The 19,126-nt window shown below is 41.7% G+C and overlaps 1 protein-coding gene across 1 annotated transcript in view; it reads left to right on the forward strand.

Annotated features, from left to right (window-relative positions):
* The window catches only part of itga5 (integrin, alpha 5 (fibronectin receptor, alpha polypeptide)), a 43,036-nt gene that overhangs the window by 21,693 nt on the left and 2,217 nt on the right, over positions 1-19,126 (forward strand). Inside the window, exons 12-27 of the mRNA XM_088289331.1 lie at positions 97-305; positions 1,058-1,249; positions 1,332-1,377; positions 1,889-2,002; positions 3,538-3,593; positions 3,990-4,147; positions 4,231-4,368; positions 8,313-8,380; positions 11,184-11,334; positions 11,429-11,521; positions 13,377-13,456; positions 13,540-13,620; positions 13,701-13,806; positions 14,645-14,803; positions 15,205-15,312; positions 18,829-18,942. Of these exons, the coding sequence (XP_088145457.1) occupies positions 97-305; positions 1,058-1,249; positions 1,332-1,377; positions 1,889-2,002; positions 3,538-3,593; positions 3,990-4,147; positions 4,231-4,368; positions 8,313-8,380; positions 11,184-11,334; positions 11,429-11,521; positions 13,377-13,456; positions 13,540-13,620; positions 13,701-13,806; positions 14,645-14,803; positions 15,205-15,312; positions 18,829-18,942 (1,873 nt within the window). The remainder of the gene's footprint in view (positions 1-96; positions 306-1,057; positions 1,250-1,331; positions 1,378-1,888; positions 2,003-3,537; positions 3,594-3,989; positions 4,148-4,230; positions 4,369-8,312; positions 8,381-11,183; positions 11,335-11,428; positions 11,522-13,376; positions 13,457-13,539; positions 13,621-13,700; positions 13,807-14,644; positions 14,804-15,204; positions 15,313-18,828; positions 18,943-19,126) is intronic.

Consider the following 19,126-nt stretch of genomic DNA (forward strand, 5'->3'; position numbering starts at 1 on the left):
AATCGGGAAACAATTGAAGGCCACCGACTCGTCATTACACCTCTGGCGCCCAAGTGTCCGAATCACTTAATTGATGTCCTTTTTTTTTGTCTGCAGGCTGGTCGACCTGCTGGTGGGCGCCCCCATGTTCATGACGCGAGGCTCCGACGGCCGCCTGGAGGAAATGGGTCGAGTCTACGTATACCTGCAGCGTGCACCCTTGAGCCTGGAGCTCAGTCTACTTCACCTGACAGGCACTCAGGTGTTTGGCAGATTTGGCAGCACCATCGCACCATTGGGAGATCTGAACCAGGATGGATACAATGGTGAGAAGAGGCAACTCTGTTGTAGAATAGAACAGATATTTTTTAATTATTATCTCCCTAGTTGTCAGCTGGCCACCGAAACATGAGGACTGCATTTGGGCATTTGGAAGTTTCATGTTAGTGCAATGCTGATTGAAAATCCTGCACTTTAAATCAAATTTTTCATGAATTAATATATTTATTTTTTAGTCTTACTCCCATTTGGCAGTCAACCCCTCTCCCCCCAAAATTCTTACAAATACAATAATGTGAAATTAACAACACTATAATGATCAGATACTGTATGACTTGAAAGCCATTAGGAAGATGACAACGACCTCCATCTTGGGTAAAGTGACAACAAGTGGAAACAATTCCTCGAGTTTTGGATTCATGTTTGTTTGACAATTTGTTTGTTAGTTCGCGGAGTATTTCCTGGGTGGACACAATACTTCCAATGGTCCCAATATTGATTGCAAAAATAAATTCAGAATTTATTTATTTATTTAAAGTGCACCTTTATCCAGTTTCCGTAATGGACTAAAATAGAATTGGTGTACAATAAAATTGCTTGGGGTGGTATATACATGCTATCTGATAATTGTGACTGTATGAAACACTTTTACAGTATTAGCAAACTCTGTAGTCCATAATTTATTTCTTCTGTTGGGCTTTTTATGGGCATTTCTAGCTTGCACAGTGTTGAGTTTCCAGCGCCAGCGTCAAATGTATTTTCCAAAATTAATCAAAAAACGTTGTCTTACCCCGGGCAGACGTCGCTGTGAGTTGTCCGTTCGGTGGGGAAGAGCAGCAGGGCTTGGTCTACATCTTCAACGGCTTCCCGCAAGGCATCCGAGAGAAGCCATCCCAGGTGATCGCAGGCCAGTGGGCCGCAGGTTCCATCCCTGCCAGTTTTGGCTTCGCCCTCAGAGGGGCCAAGGATCTCGATAGGAATGGTTACCCAGGTCAGTGACGTTATTAAAAAAAACAAATGTGCTTATTCAGCATTTTCCACGTTTTCTAATCATTTCCTCCTCATCTTCTCAGATCTTATTGTTGGTGCTTTTGGAGTTGATAAGGCAGTTCTCTACAGGTATGTTCTCCTTGACGGGCTTGGAATCATAAACTGTATAGCATTGAAGCTCTCTACTATTTCCAAGCGATACTTTAGGTCACATGTGTCAAACTCAAGGCCCGGGGGCCAGATCTGGCCCGCAACCTCATTTTATGTGGCCCGCAAAGGGAAAATCATCTGCATCAACTTCCAGTTTCTAGCATATTTTCTTCACTTTTAACAACACTGAGATATGAGATATTGCCATTTATTTGTTACCAATCCTCCCCTTTTAAAATACATTGAAAAATTGTTGAACAATTACTTACTAGCTTCTGATTTCAAAACTGGCTTTCCAATCAATTTATATGGGTTCACAGTCATACCGGCCCTCTGAGGGAAACCACAACTACGATGTGGCCCGTCCACAAAAATGAGTTTGACACCCCTGCTTTAGGTATTAAGTGGTGGATTCATTCTGCAAAGTCCCCACAAGTGATCTGTGTACCATATGTCCCGGCTGACCCATCTCCGTGGTGGTCTCTCACAGATCCCGAGCCATCGTCAACACCAGCGCCTCACTGACCGTTTACCCCACCATGATCAACCCCGAAGAGAAGAACTGCTTGATCACGAACGGGAACGCAACCATTCCCGTTTCTTGGTGAGTAACCAGAACTCAACTTCTGTAAACACTTCTTTCCTGTCTGATAAGGAATATGCATGCCACCGGCGTTAGCCGAGTGCTTCTCTCATGTGACGCACGTTTTTTGTTTCGTGCGTTGAAGCAACGTGTTCAATAGCAGCATTGTTGGCCATTGTGACTTCCTATAAATGTGCACACTATTTCCTTCCAGAGGAGAGGAAACAGACGGCGGTCACTCGATTTTCAATGTGGTTGACACTGTGCTCATGTGTGCACCCCCCCCCCCCCCCCCCCCCCACTCTATGAAGGAAACTCTTGTATACACGTGTGTCTTGATTACACTGCCGCGTTGCCAGGGTGATGAGTTTTCAGAGAGGATAATGGCAAGGAGAGTGAGAGGGGAGGGGCTTCAAGTTTTTTTTTTTCTCCCCATTTCCTTGGAGTTGCTTTGAATGCGATATTGTTTGGTAGTGGAACACAGCTGGGAAACATCAGGACACGTAGACTCTCAGTTGTGCTGGCTCATTCACACACAGGAGCTTGGATAAAGATATTAGTGCTCCTCAATAGAGGTCCTTGTACTTTGTCTCTCTGTTCTTTTTGGATAGGGCAAAGAAAGCAGTTCATTCACATTAGCTTGTTTGACTATTTCGCCAATAATGCAGACGCCAGTGTGAATTGAATTTATTTGTTTATTTATTATTATATATGTTATTGTTATTATTAAATGATTAGGTTACATTGGAAATAAAATGTGAAATGAAATAATCACTGACCTATTTATTTGTTTATTTATTAGTTGTATTTATGTATTTATTTATTTATTTGGTTATTATTAAATGATTAGGTTACATTGGAAATAAAATGTTAAATGAAATAATCACTCACCTGGTCAAATCGGTTTTGGGCACTTTAAAGGCAAGAAGACACTGTTCTTTAATGGCACTTGTTAAAATATAAATACTAAAAGTACAAAAAGTAAGTAAATTGAATGACTCCTACAATTACACCAAAGCTTTCTAAGTTTTTATGAATTCCTCTTCTTTGCCAAATCCTGTTAGTTTTATTTTTAATCCTGCAAATTTAAGAGACCCAAAACTGCAATACAGATCAAGTATTTGCACTTGTAAATGTTTTCGAGTCAAATCATATTACCTGCAAACTGTCACTTACTCAAAGTTAACGGGACATCCATGGCAAGCCCGTTTTTTTTTTTTTGTTGTTGGTTTTTTTGCGGCCTCTGAAATTATTTAATGGGGGGGTTGACTGTTAAGACATCAGCAGTGTGTTATGCAGTTGATGTCATGGGAGACGACTTCCATGGGTAGCCTTTGGGCACTCAGTGCTGAAACTCGAGTGCTTGCCCAATTTCACCCTTCTTAACTTTGCTACTCCTTTTTTACATGCTTCAATTTATGAAAGCTGGCTTCCAGACATTCCCAGTATGTTAGTCATTGTATTTGTTACGTTGCACTGAAATGGGAAACATGTAAGGAATGGCCTTGTGAACTGTGTGTGTTTTTTATTTACTATCAAACATCTGTCCAACGCAGTGTCAACTTGAGTTTCTGCATATCCGCTGAAGGGAAGCACCTACCAGACGTTCTCGGTGAGAATACATTCCACAGCCGCGTTGTCAATAACTGACTGTTTTAAAATGGACAGCTGGCTGTGAAGGTTTTGGAAGATGATTGCTGGATTTCTTTTTGTAATATATTTATATTGTTTAAAATTCTCCCCCCAAAATAATGAAGCGCATTTAAATCACATTCAAATCACCTATGAACTTAAAACGTCGAGGACATCTGATTCCATGTTTTCCCACCCCCTGCCCTGACGTATATCCAAATTGGGCTTTTTATTAGGCAAATAAATGAGAATTTTGTCACTTGACCCATGATGTGCAAAGCCAGCATTTGTCGACTCATCAGTCATTTTGACATTTCATACACCCGCTGACAATGCGAATCCATCATCCCGCTGAATGAGCATTTGTGCATGACAGATTTCCAGGTGGAGGTGCAGCTGGACAGTCAGAAATTCAAGCAGAAAGGAGCAGTGAAAAGAGCTCTTTTCCTGGATTCCCAGCAGCCTTTGCTGCAGAGGAACATGAGAGTGCGCCACGGCGAGCGTGTGTGCAACCACAACAAGATTTACCTCAGAGTATGTCCTGTTTCACAGACATATATAATGTCCAGTCTATTTTATGCAACAGCATTTTCAATGTAATTTTTTGGGGGCTGCAGGATGAGAAGGACTTCAGGGATAAACTCTCCTCCATCTTGGTGGCGTTGAACTTCAGCCTGGATAACAAAGCTGCTGCGGACCAGCACGGGCTGCGACCCATTCTCAACTATCAATCGCCCAACATAATAGAGCAGAAGGTACTTTAAAAATAAATTAATTACACCTGATAAGCACAATGATATAAAATGCAAATTGCCGTTTTCTTAGAAAATATTAAATAAATGTTTATGTGTCATAACATAAACATAAAATCCTACCATGCTCGTTTGATAAGATGTCGAGAAAAAATTGACGTGTTGGAAAAAAAAATGGCAATCAGCATGCCGATTTTAATGAGCATAAAAAATCCAACTCAACAGAATTTATTTTTCAAAATGTCATCAAAATGTTGTTAAGTTTCATCTAATTGCAATAATGAAGAAACTACAGTGCAAGATAGAAATTCAGGTGATTTTAAAATGCAATTTCCGAATGAAAATATGAAGAAATGACTAAAGTTAGATGTGCAGATGGCAGTGAGCGGACAAAAGGAATGAACATGGAGAAAATCTTTTAACTCTTCTGGGAAGACTTTCGATGTGATTTGTGGTTTTCCATTTGTGAGTTGCTTGATATCGGACCTGAGAATGGGCTTGCTGGCTCGTCCTCTTCATTGGGGTTTAATGTGTTTGTTCCATACTGAAGCCATTGACCCAGATGGTCACTCACTGGACACTGGTGTGTGAAAAAGAAAAAGGGCCTTTGCCAAAATATTGTTGCCAGCGTTCTACAACCGCCGAGAACTGTACATTCCGAAGACTTAATATCTGGGCTACGACCCGATGAGCTCCCACAGCCAGTTTGGTTAATGGTGGTTTGTGTGTCTCTCACTGTCATGTAGTTCCTCCTGGGCTGGATCAACACCGGTGCCTTCAACATATCAAAAGCTTGTGGGCCTCTCATAAATGTGGTGCGCTGCCAAGAATCAAGACCTTGAGCTAAAATATCAAACTTAAATCCGGCAAAACTCCCCCTATGGATAATCCTGAAACGCACCATACTCATGTGTCAAATTGGGGGCGGGAGTAGTGTTGAGGATATTTAATTTCATACACATAACCCGAGATTATTGTGATAACGCAGCCGCGACCTCCATCAGACTGTGAGACTGTGCGGCAGCAACATTTCATCAAGTCTGGATGCGTCTCAAAACCCACTCACGCTCTCGTCCTTAACGTATTCCGTATGTTCCTGGCGGGATTGATGGTCTCATGCTGGATCTATTAATGGGCGTTATTCTGGCATCATTTGCATGACTCTCAGCTGTTGTTCTTCTTCGGAACTTGAAAGTGTACAACAAGGCCCTCATTGTCCTTTCTGACTTTGATTAATGAAGCACTCTCGCTTGATTGCGCTCTTCAGAGGGCACTCCATTTCAAATACAATTGAACAGAATCTGTTGCGCGACGCTGGACAAAATCTCATGCGATCAGATTAAGAATTCAATTTGTAACAAATCCAAACGTCAATCATCCGTGGCAGAAGATGTACACCAACTGAGAAGAAGTAAGGTCAAAATCCAAATTGTTTGATTTGACCTTTCCACTGTAAATCCCACATAGAGTTTTATTTGGCGTATGTTATCTTTTTTTTTTTGTTCCTAAAACTACATAAAAAAAATGTAGTCTTCATCAATTATCAAGTCTCTTTGACATTATTAGACAAAAGGCTCGATGAAACTGTAATAGACCGCAACCTTACATTGTTTTGATTATATGCATTGCATTTTTTGTGTATCTTTTAAGGTTGAACAATAATTTGTTCCTGGAGTTTGAGCTGACTCAGATTTCTTGTCATTTAGATTTTTAAGAAACAAATAGGAAATATTGTGGATAATATATCAAAATAATAGAATTCGTCCTTGAGGACAAAGCTACTTTATTTTGCTCTATGGGCAATGTTTTAAGTAACATTTTATACATCCAAGTCTTAATATAATTGATTGGCATTAGTAAAATGAAAAAAACACATAAGAAATAAACTAAAAAAAATATTTCGCATATATATATATATATATATAATAAAATAAAATCAACTTTTTTTTTGTACTAAAACACGTTGCACTTTATATATATCCCAATTTATTTTTCTCCAGTTTGTGATTAGCTGGGAGAAATCATGCGGTTTGACGTCCTTCTAAAAAGACTTACTTCTCTTCTGTGCTCTAGTTCGCCTGATAATGGCCTATTGAATATGTATGCCGTCATTATACTGCAAATGTTTGTCAGAGTGGTTGTGAAGCTCCTAGCATCACATGTGTGACCCGCACAGGTCCAAAGAAACAGATGCGTAGTTAACATGGCGGCTTCCCTTGGTGTCCATAATTAGAGCCTGGTGTGGGTGTAATAACAGAGGGGGTGGAGGCGGGCACATGGCTCTCTCTAATCTCCTCCTTCTATTTATTATCCTCGTCATCACCAACATCGTGACACTGACAGTCGCAGCCTGATGCAATTTAGCTTGCCGCATGTACAACATTGATCTAGCCGCAGCACTTTCTGTTGCTTTCGTTCCTCGGAAGAGACAATCTGTTTACTTTAGCCGTTTTCAATTGTAATATTCCAGAAAACTGGGAATTCTGAAATTTCTCACCTCTTAGACCGTTGCTTGATGTTGACGTTCTCCCCAGCTCTGCAAATTGATTTCCTCTGACTTTATTGAGAACAATGGTGACTCCTGTTTTTAATCTGTATTGATTTGATTATACTTGATGGGGAAAAAATGGTTTCCAAACTATTTGACATTTTTGGAGACTCAGTCAAGCCTTGACCTGATGTAGTACCTCCAGGTCTGACCTATGAGAGGCAGCAATGTGCCGCAGTGCATTCAGACTGCTGGAGAATGCAACTAACAAGCTAGGCTAACTGGTATCTTCCCTAGTAATCCGATTTATGCGCAACCTCCTTCCACAAAAGCACTTACTTTTCACTGAAGTAATGGCAAAATGGACATGCCACGCGGGGAAACTTTAAACATCAACAATATCTCTTTTTAAAAGAAAAAACAACAAACAAGACGTCACCACAGAGCCACCAAAGATGACGATAGATCAGGATTTGGGCCCCCCTGCGATAGATGACGTCACTCATGTTAACATATATTTGACTTTTGTCTGGAATGTACCAACCAGAAAGATTATTTCTTCATTTAGCTAGCTAGTTAGCATGTTCGGCTTCAAACAATCACGTCTTCAACCCGTTGTCTTGCTAGTTTGTAGCATACATAGGAAGCCTGCTAATCTGTTTTCTGTGTTTGGTCACGTGATTTTCCACTGTGGCGGTGAAGTCAACTCTCCTCCTTGTCATTTCTTTTACGACTTGTAGGACACATTCTAACCCGAGTTAGGTTGCTTCCTGATTGGCATTCGTGAGTCCATGTGTTTGGCTGTCTTCTGTGTTGACCACATTCAACATTAGTTTTCGCTTTACATTTCAAGTTTGACACGTTTATTACGTCGAATAGTATCACATTTGCATCAAGGACGATTCACACGTGAAATGGCCGGTGCTAGAATAATGCGGCATATGCCCCGCTGAAGTCTTCTTGCATTTTAACAAACGCTGCCTCTCTGGTTTCAATGGGGTGGCGTAGCGTGTGGGCAAAGTGTGGCCCGCCACAGAGCGCTGTGATGTGGGACGGTGGCGAGATCGGTGAGCTTGCTGCCACATGCTTCGTGCCGCAAGTGTGTATCCTTCCCTACAGCGGGACGCGTCGTTTCCTCCTGTGACGTCGCAAACACGAAACATATGCGTGCCGGCACAGCTGGCTGAGGAGCGTGCTTGCGCGTCTGCTCCTATCATTAGCTCACTAGGTCGTCCCATTGAGCCGCTACAGTGTTTGAGATCATCCGTCTGTAATAAAAGAGAGGGGCTGTGATCCAGGTGTGTGTCGGAATTCATCAGTCATTGCACATGTTGCATCACGCTACACTCATCCTCATGTCTGCCTTCAGCACATGTGATTTATGAGCTAAGCAATTCAATTCAAGTGTGGGGGTCTTTATGTTAATTTTTTTTTGCGTTTAAATAAATGTGTGTTTCAGGCTCAGATTCTGCTGGATTGCGGAGAAGACAACATCTGCGTCCCTGATTTGAAGCTGGCCGTCCATGGGTGAGTCTTTCATTTCCTCTCACATGTTTTGGAATTCATGTATGATTGATGGGGGAATACACTTGATTCTCCAAAAAGAACAAGTTGGAGTGAATGCTGTTTGACATCTCAATGAAGGATTAAGTTCAATGATATGTACTATAGTGATGCAAATGCCTCGTTGCCGTTTGCTAGTCATAGATTCCCCTATATATACATATACTATGTTTAGCCTGGGTTGTTAGTGGAAGTTTCTGAGAATAGTTGTATGAGGGGCTACTTTACTGGTGCATTTTATTTCACCAAATGATCTCTAGGAGATTCTTTTTAAGTTTAATGCTTAAAAGGAACACTTGATTATATAATAGGTTTGCATGTAAAAATGACAACAGTACTGCGATGTCTCCCTCAAAAGACTCTGTAGTGATGTAAAGGCTTTTTTCTGGATGAGATTTACGACAAATTGGCACGCCCCCTTTTGGAGCTCAGTTTGTTATTTTTTCCGATCTCAGCTGTCTTCGTCACAGCAGGGAGGCGAGTGAGGTAATATTGCTCGCTTTGTCAGTTTTGTTGTCTGAAATGGCGACCAATCGCCACCAAAATGCAAATGCACGTTACTACTCTTGTCCTCTTCAAACTGTGAAAGTATAAAAGCATCAAACATAAGATCATGTCATCACCTCCACAAAATCAAAAATACCATGCCGACTGCGACTATTTCTGACATTTAGTGACGCTAAAGTCTTGTCAAGCCTCAGGAGGCAGAAGACGACTGGTGGCAGGCAGCAACAGCCCACAGGCGGGCGTGGTTGCTCACCCTTGCCGACTTTGGACTGATCCGATTGTGCTCGGTCTGAAATGAGCAGACCAATGGGCATCTTCTGACTTGTGAGAGGCAGCAGACGGGAGGGGCGGTCTCAGATAACACTTGTCAACAAGAGAGGAGCATGCAAAATGTTCTCAATGGGGCATTTTCATTTGAGTTCCGGCATATGTTTTTTTTTTCAAGATGGGAGTGTCTGTTTTATCAGAAGTGTACATACGAGGATTGATTGAACCAACTATTGAGTTACACCACTTGCATACTTTTAAATGAGTTTAAACTCCTATACTAGCTGATAAAGAAGAATCAAAAGGTGGTTATGGATAAAACGGATTTTCTAGGTCATTGTGTAAACTTACTCTGCTACGTGCTGATGTGAGTTGGCCTCGGATTGATGTAACACACAACCGTGGTCCAATCCTCTTGCAAGTGTTTATTTGGAAATGCCTGCCCGTTTCCAAACACTTTCTCTTTCCCCATATTTTATAAAAAAAAAAAAAAAAAGCGGATTAGTATGAACTTAAAGTGGGCTAAAAAGAATTTACAATTGCCAAAGATTAGATACGAATCAACTCTGTGCCCTAAAACCTGACTGCGTCAGTTTTTTTTGCATCGCTGCTGGCTTAAACGCACCAAAGACAGGTCAGAGCGTCAGTTTTTTCGCATGAGGACTGAGAAAGGAAGCGCGTGTTGTCTACAGGTGCTACGACAAACAGGAGACAGGCAAATTGTCGGGAAATGTCAGCGCCGCGTGCCAAAAAGTCCAAAGGTCCCGCCTGATGCGGAGGTTGCCACACGCTGCGCCGAGAAATCTGTTAGCATTTTCCTCCTCCCTGATACTCCCTTCTCCGCTCTGTCATTTTGATTTCACATTCCTATATTTATCTGCCATCTGCATGTATGGGCGACCCCTCGCATATGGAACAACCTGCTGAGGGTGCATTCAAAGTACAACTCCAGAAAAGTGTGCAATCGGGAGCATGTCCGAATATTTGCGCCTGCTGCGTTTGGGCCAAGGGTTAATGTGATGTCCATGATCTTTTGTGGAATTTTAGAAAATGCAAAAAAAAAAAAAAAAAAAAAGAGAGAGGCTATAATTCCTGCACTGTTGTTTCTTACATTGGGCTGCCAAAGCACACAACCTGTTGGAGGAAAGGGTCCCTCAGGGAGGCTTCACAATGTTGTGGCCTTTTACTAATTTGGGGCCGTTGTTTGGTTTTGGGGGAAAAAAAAAAAGTGCAGCACCAGTCAGAAGGCGACTACAGCTGACTTACAGGAGGACTGCTCGCCAGCTCTCCCTTTATGAGAACAGCCGCTAATTAGAAGCATGTGTGTGAGCCTCGCTATGGAATTCTTCATTGTTCCAGGGAAGGGGAGGAAGCAGAATGGGAGCGGTGTTGTGTGCCATGTTGACTTTATATAATCAGGATTTTGCAGCTGATCAGCGTGTTAAAAAGAAAACATCTGAACCGATCCGATTAGAAGATGGACTAATCTATCCAATATAACAACTTTTTGGATTTACGATTTACTGTGGAGTTGACACTGAAATTAGCAAAAAATAAAAAGAATGAAACCCTAAACACTCTCTCCATTTAAAACATTTTTTTTTTAATGTTGGATTTATTTTTTTGGACTGTATACACGTAGAAAACCTTGGATTATAAACAATGGCATCCATAACGTCCCCGCAGAGAATGTTTGCGGCAACTTTGCGGATCCAATCAATGAAGGCATCGTTCAACAGCACTTGGAAAAAGGACATGCGCTTGTTTTCAGCTTGATGTGGTTTCCTCGGGAGATGATAACATTTAATTGATTTGCGGTTAAAGTAACAGGACCTTCTTGAGTATAAAGTGTCATCTCTATTGTTTTGCTTCCCACCGAAAACGGACCTGTGTTTATATATGGCAAGCTGACAGATGTTCCACACATTTCTTGGCCTGGTCTCACCATTTGACCTCAATAAGTAATCATTTGTTCCATTTGGCGGCTCCTCAGAGACAGGAAGGAAGTTTACCTCGGTGATGACAACGCCGTGACCTTGACTTTCAACGCCAGGAATGAGGGTGAGGGTGGCGCGTATGAGGCAGAGCTCTATGTGGTGCTGCCACCCGAGGCCGATTACAGCGGCATCGCCCGCAATAACGAGGTGAGCGCAGCTGCATTTGCCAGTAAAAATGAAAAGCACTTTGACAAATTCCTTTGGCATGCTCACACATTTTTCCTCCACGTGTGGTCCGCAGAGCTTGACCCAGCTGACCTGCAGCTACGACACGGAGAACCAGACTCGATACCTCAGCTGTGACCTGGGAAACCCCATGAAGTCTGGCACCAGCGTGAGTGAACCGTCGCGAGGCACTTTGCTTCCTCTAACAAGCATGTTTAAAGGCAATAAAGAAATGACGTAACATCCCAGATTTGCTTTCGGTGGTGGAAAAGGCAAAAGTCATCCGGAGATAAGTTACAGAGGAACAGTCAGCTGGTTTTAGGAAATGTTTTGCCTCATTTTCTTTATAATTTTTTTTAACTCTCATAATGGATCTTTTGTTTGGGTTCAAATTGATTTTCTCCATTAGAAATAATGGGAACCACACATGAACAGAATTTACCAGCTGTTCAGTTCCTCGTTAAAGCTGTGGATCTGAACTTCCAGCATCATAAATTAAATTAAATTAAATATTTACGTCTCAAACTTTTGGAGCACATTTTCTTTCAAATTTTAGGCCAAATTCAGAGTTGTTCAACTGCCCAATAAATTGTCTTCCGTGGGTACACCAAAAGTTTTCAAGCCCGGGCCTTATTTTGAATTTGAGAATTTTTCTTGTTGAATTGTATCTTTTAGCTGGAAATGACACAAGACTGATGTATCAAAAGCCTTTTTGTTTCCTAACTGTTAAGACATTATTATTGTCCATACAGGCTTTTCCAATTTTTAATCTAGTATGTGAAAGGTTACCTGGATGTTTTCTACCAGACATATGACTTTGTAAAAAAAAAAAAAAAAAAAACAACAAAAAAAAAAAACAGTAAAAATGCATGGGATTTTTTTCCAATCATTATTTAACTTTTCACAGGCTTTAGCTTTTTTTATGAATTCAACAAAAAAAAAATTGTAACTAGTGCCGGACAATGAATCAAAATGCAAAATGTGTGATTTAAAATTTTGCTTCTCACATTCATAAAAACAGCATGCAATTTAAAATAAATGTACTTACTGTTACATATTTTAGTACTCTCAGTCTTTTATTATTTTTATTTATTTATTTAAAAAATTAAAGGGAAGTGGGGTGGGGTGCTGTTTGGGAGTTTCTTCTTCTTTTTTTTAATATTGCGAAGCACTTTAAGTTGCATTTTGATCTATGAAAAATGCTCTAGAAATAAAGTTGAATTGATTTATGGATAACAAAAGAAAAAACTATGAACGTGTAAATTCCTATGCTGTGGACTTACCCTGAATGCACCGTATCACTTGCAGTGTTTGTATATTATTCTACCCTCCCTGAGTGTGTGCTCAGATGTTTGTTTCCACCTCAGTTGGAGTTTACTGCAAATATAAGCACATAACATAAATAATTACACTCATTGTTTATTTAAATACAATAAATAGTTCATTTTAGTTGCATTACCAGTTTTATGCTGGCATTCAATGGAAAACCTTATTGACCGACCGGCTAGCAAATATTAGCAATATTAGACTCAGCCAATCACATGGCTGTTTAGAGAGATGTGCATGTTGTGCTTTGGGCTTTTTGCAGTCTGTTGTCTAAACCTGGGACGTTTCTTGCTTGCAATAACATAAATGATAAGACAGACTACAACATTGTGGACAGCTGCCCTTTTGTCCAGCTTTCTCCTACACCATCACCCAAACACCATAGTCACATAATGTTTAAGTCACGGTCAATTAGAAGCATAGATGACTCAGACTTTGACCAGCAGGATGTGCTAACATGCACTTCGAACAGCCCAATGAGTAAAAGGGTCGATGGTCGAGAGTGATGCTCAGTCCATATAATGGGCTTGTCGCTTTACAAGGCGCCGCGTTTGTTTTGGGGAAGATTTGGGACTTTAAAGTGCGCCCTATGGTCCGGAAAATACGGTAATTAAAGTGTGCCACATTCTCCTTCTATTTTTTTTTTATGTTCAAGTTAGTGTGGTTTTATGCGTCTGATGATGAATTATTTTCCTCAGCTTTGGGCGGGTCTTCGTTTCACGGTGCCTCGGCTGAAAGACACGCACAAAACGGTCCAGTTTGAGCTGCAGATTCGCAGGTATTTCGCCAGCCGTTAAAAATCCCCAAATGTTTTCTGCTCCTGAGGTCATCTTACAGCAATCTGTCTTTTGGCATCTGCAGTAAGAACGAGAACAACTCCCACAGCGAGGTGGTGCCTTACAAGTTGGAGGTGGTTGTCCAAGCGGAGGTCATCCTGCAAGGGTGAGGAGGAAGATTTTTGGTGCCTCACCAAACATGTTCTCACTCCCACCTTCTCTCTCTCTCTCTCTCTGATTCCTTAGGGTGTCTCGCCCAGATAAGGTCTTCTTCCCATTAGCTAACTGGAAAGTGACCAAGGACTACGAAATGGAACAGGAAGTGGGGCCAGCAGTGGAACACATCTATGAGGTAAGCACTTCTTTTCCCCTTCCCACCTCCTTTGCGACAGACCGGACTTGTTTGCTCTTTGCCGTCGTCCTTTACGTGTCTTTCAAAGCTCGTCTTGAATAGCACAAAAGAGACAAAACATGAGTCTGGCTCTTCAGGATTTTTTTCTCAAATTGATGTTTTATGTTGCAAGTTTGGTCTGTTATTGCTTGGTGGCTAATGCTAGTTTTTTTTAGGTAGCTGCACTGGATTTTACAAGGTGTATCGGGAAAGTTCCCAAACTGGTGTCGCAAAAGGAATATTTTGAAGTGCAACTAAAAGTCTTCCTCTTTGAAGTCATCCCCCTGGAGTCTAATGCGTTTTCATGCACTTTGGGAAGGATTCCTCTGAGATACTCTGCAGCTCATTCGTCACTGCTATCTCAATTGTCCATATTTTTAAAATGAGCTCCCTTCATGACGCTCTTCAACTTGTGAAAGAGGCAAAAAAAATGACATGAAGTCAGGTGGAGCTTCTTCCAGATTCACGATGTTCTTCTCTGCCAGGAACTGTAGGATGCTCAAGGCATTTTGTGCAAGCACGTTGTCCTGCCACTCTTCTTGCATGGATCGAAGCAAACACTGCCGCATCTTGTTTGTTGACGTGCTGGTTGATCGTCTGGATCACAATGAAATTGGAAAATTTGTATTTTTATTTATATATATATATATTTTTTTTTTTACGTGAAAACAGTCCTCAAACGTTTGTGACACACCTCTTATAGCTTGATCTAGCAAAGTCTCAGATTGATTCAATACAACAAAAGGCATCATCATCCCGTTGTCGTGTTGTTGACACTGCATTGCGTCTTGTTTCCCAGCTGGTGAACAATGGACCCAGTCGGATCAGTCACACCCTGCTGGAGCTGCGCTGCCCCCTCTCCGCCCAGGGCCAAAATCTGCTTTACCCCTTGGAGTTCTCCACCGAGGGCCCCGTCAACTGCACCTCCAACGGCAACATGAACCGCCTGCAACTCAGCGTGAGTGCACGCTCCGCACTTGCACATCCGCTCAGATTGCGACCTTTCAGGGGCTCGCGCAACCTTTTGAGACCTCCTGTTGATTGCCGGCGGGAGGTATGATTAAGTGTCCACCAGCCCACCCGGCCCCGCCCACCACGCTCACCCCTCCGGCGCTTTGATGAACCACCTCAGTGGCAGCAAACTCACTCATCTCTGACAGCCAGCGGTGTGCCCCCTCCCTCCAAATAGAAGGGAGTTGTTTGTGTTTACAGATGTTGGGCAGAGCTCATCTGTGTCCTCTTTTGGCAAGAGTCCGCTACGCTTCCATGCGTCTGATTAATGGCACGCTGACATCGGGGCCTCCGAACGGGAGAAAAGGCTGGCGTCAGGTCACCGTAATGCTTGTCTCTCCTTTGCAGCTCCAACACACATCGACCGAACCGCCTCATCTGGCTCTGAAGGCTCATGAGCACCGCGTGGAAAAACGGGATGCGCACAGGAACCCGCTCGCGCACTTGACAAACCTGGTAAGATAGCGCCACTTTCGCTAACAGGGTCTGACATCAAGACAAGTTGTAGAGATCTTGCCACAACTGGCACCGAGCAGAGATGGGCACTTCACACTAATTTGCCGCTCCGTCCTCCAACTTCATCCTGCGTCAACGTCCGTCCTCCCCCTTGCATTTCACCAGTACATCACCCCCCCCCCAAAAAAAAAGCGTCCCTGCTTGAGGAGAGGCTAACGGTAGAGGTTTCATAATTAAAAAAAAAAAAAACATGATTTAAAACTCATTAGCTGGCTAATTTCCTATTCATGTCCATTTATTGTAATTTCTGGACTACAAAACACACCTGATTAAAAGCAACAATATATATATGTAGTCATCAATTTGTACATGCGTCAGCTGCTTTGGACTTTAAGCCATGAGTCTCCATGTTATTAAATTGGGTAGTATCGATATTATAAACACAGATGATTTTTTTCCCCCACCAAACGATACCGAACGCAACTATCATTATACAGCGTACAGGAACATTTCTCAGACTCGTGCAAGGCAAATTCACAGATGAGCTCGGACAAGGGTCGCCCTGTAGATGTGGATGTCGTTATTGCACTTCATCCATTGGCTGAAATTAAACACAATTTAAGCTGCTTATTTTGGCTCTCAATTGCTTCTTCACACAACCGCGCGTATCGCTTCTGTGTTTTTGCCCACTTTCAGTCTCTCTCTCTCGCCACAGCATAACAAGATTTCATTCTGCTCTGAGTGCACATAGGTGACTTTTTACTAAAACTGTTCCTCTCTGCTTTAACATGTCTGCGTTTTGCGTCCTCTGCTGGGTAAACGACGTTATAAAAGGGACACTTTGTCAGATTTGACCTGTTGTCGTTACTAATAATAACTGTCTCGAGATGGGGCCTCCTTCACATATAGTTCTGGGTGCACACAGGTACCATTGATGGAGCAAACTGGATGCCTCCATATGTCGATACCTGCCTCAAGTAAAGACACCTTTGTGTGTGTATGTGTATAGACTGGCGTCCGAAACTATGCCTGTCCAGCATTTACGCACCCCGTGACGACGCTCAAAGCATCTTTCTCTCTCTCTAAAGAAGCATGTTATTATGTGAGAGTTTAGAAAAGGACGTGTCCGCTTTCAGAAGTTCACACTTGAATTCTAGAATCAGTCACACTATTGAAGACATACTTAGTTTCCTTGTTTGGACAAAATATGTTAACAGGCGACAAGTCAAACATTTTGCATCAATAGAATTGTTGCCATTTGAACTTTGCTACCAAAGCAAATTGATGTCTTACTCGCAGTACTTTGAAACCAATATGCAGTACATAGTTGGATATTAAATGTGCATTTATTACGTTTCCAACTTGTTTCAATTTGAAACACTTTTTTTCAAATTACTTCCTTAATAAAAAAAAAATGAAAGTATGCTAAAGTAGCCTTGATCCTTGTTTTTTTTTTTTGTCTTGCGGAAATCTTTGAAACTAGTGTCTTTCATCCAGCAGGCTGTCACTTGAAAAGTGGCACAGGATTTTTGTCCAGCTGCTCATATCATGGGCAAAGAAACTCACGGTACAGATGTATGGACATGTCGGCAAACCAACACACCATTTTTTTTTTTTTTTTTTTGTGTAGTAGTCAAGAATCAGTCGTAGGCCAAAGCAGAAACCACATTCATTCACCAACAACCGCATCGTCTCCTGCTGTTCCTTTTAATGACGTTTCAGGAACGTTAACATCGACGACCTTCACGTCCTGACCACAGAAGCCCACGAGCGAGGACGTGTTGGACTCGACACTGCAAAACCATCATGCCCTTCCCATGGTTGTTTTTTTCTTTTTGGGCAGGAGGCGCGGGGTTTGTTCTCGTGCCGTGGGCACAGAGGAGGTTCGAGCAGGAGGCTTGATAACTCACCTGTCTGTTTGTTTAGCCGTAATAAGTCAGTCTGACTTTGGGTCTCGTCCTTCTGTGTTTATCCTTGTCAGCCTCCTAAGTGAACCAGAGAGCTCCGTGCTGAAAGCTTCGCTTGTGGGGGTGGTCTGCCTCCAATGCATGGGGCCCACGTGTTGGGCACTAAGTTGATTTGTGGGCGCCTCATTCGACAATCTGGAGGCGAAATAGGCTGGTTTCAGCAGTTGGGCTGTTATGTGAAAAGATTTCCTTTTATTTTCGCTCTTTTTACAGTCAAATGGCATTCCTGATCTAATTTGAAGCAGGCGTGGATAAGCGTTCTTAACATTGGACTCTCTTGTATTTATTTAACCTGCAGCATTAACATGGGTCCCATTTGTTTTACTTTGAGTGATTATTTTTTTTAAATATTTTCCCCTTTGTGTGTCCTTCAACCTGTCAGCAGACAGAAAGATTTTTTTTGTCACTGGCCTTGAATTTACAGTGAGTTTACAGTCTTTGGCCAAACAAAATGAATTCCAGGATGCGAGTTTGACGGCTGATTTGTTGTGATGATTTTCTCATGGCAGAGGATATGGGTATAGAAATCTCAAATCTGTTCCAGACTCAAACATTTGCTATGGCCTATACTTGTTTAACTACGCATGTAATGTTTTTGTAAGTAACTCATCTTTTTTTAATGGTGAAAACACGTTATGCATGGTTTTACAGTTTACAGTAAACTAACTTAAGACCATTGGTCTTAACTTCAATGGCAAAGGCCGTGATTAGAATCGAAGGCGGCTCTGAAAGCTCAGATTTAAAAAAATGTTATTGTCATAAAAGCGAGAAGAAAAAAATTGACCACTGTTGCTATAAAAAAAAACAATGAAACATTTTTTTCTTTCTGTTGAGCCTGCTTTTGGAGTTTTGCTAAAACGTGACTTGACTTTCGAGACATTTTTTTTCCCACCTGGAATGCGTATCAAAGTGTTTTTACTTGTTTCAGGTCTGTTGGGAACACTGCCCACTGTACAGTATGTAAAACTTTTCAAAAATGCCAATTGTGGCCCAGCAGGGACCATATCTGCCACACAGTTCAATATGAAATCCTGTGTGCTGCAGGCTCCAAAAACTCACATGTTAGGCTCATTGATGACTTTGAAATGAAATTGTACTGAGTGTGAATACTTGTTTGTTTGCCTCTCGCCTTTCGTCAGGTTGGATAGGCTCCAGCATACATGACCTGCTTAGAAAAAAAAAGTACATCATAAATTATTATGAGAATGTTTTTTATTTTAAAATTTTAATAGTCAATGTGAATGTCACTCAGCATAATTTTCAAGTCATCAACTTTTAGAGAATAATTTCATTTTTTTAAATAAACATCTGATAACTGTTAAAAAATAAATAAAAATACATTTTGTTAAAATGTATTGCACAGCAGTGTTTCAAGACATTTTATCGGTTGCTAAAACATTAAAATACTCATCGGTTGAATTTGGAGCATTTGGACTTTGTATTTGCTGTAATCAAAAGCAAGAACCTGGTCTATGTAAATATATTAACTGTTTACTTAAAATCAAATGAAATGCGTCTAATCATCATGTGTTGCCTGTGTTTTGTGAAGTCCTGCTCCAATGTGGACTGTTGGGCTGTGCAGTGCCAAGTGGGTCTCCTGGAGAAAGGGACCACGGCCATCCTAAAAGTGCGCTCTCGCGTCTGGGCGGAGACGTTCATGGAGGTTTGTGGAACTTCCTTTTCTTCTACTGTATGACAGACCAGAGGAGGTGTTGTGTTTGACCTATGACACTATTTAAATGCACACTCAAACATGATCCATCACGGAATAGCGCAAAGGGCTGGTTGCCTGGTCTCTGTCGCCACCTAGCGGGTGATAGTAACATTACATGCACGTGATGTTTCCC

This window comes from Idiotropiscis lumnitzeri, chromosome 3 (genome assembly GCF_059441095.1).
Source record: "Idiotropiscis lumnitzeri isolate Australia: NSW breed Sydney's pygmy pipehorse chromosome 3, RoL_Ilum_1.0, whole genome shotgun sequence".
Lineage (NCBI taxonomy): Eukaryota > Metazoa > Chordata > Actinopteri > Syngnathiformes > Syngnathidae > Idiotropiscis > Idiotropiscis lumnitzeri.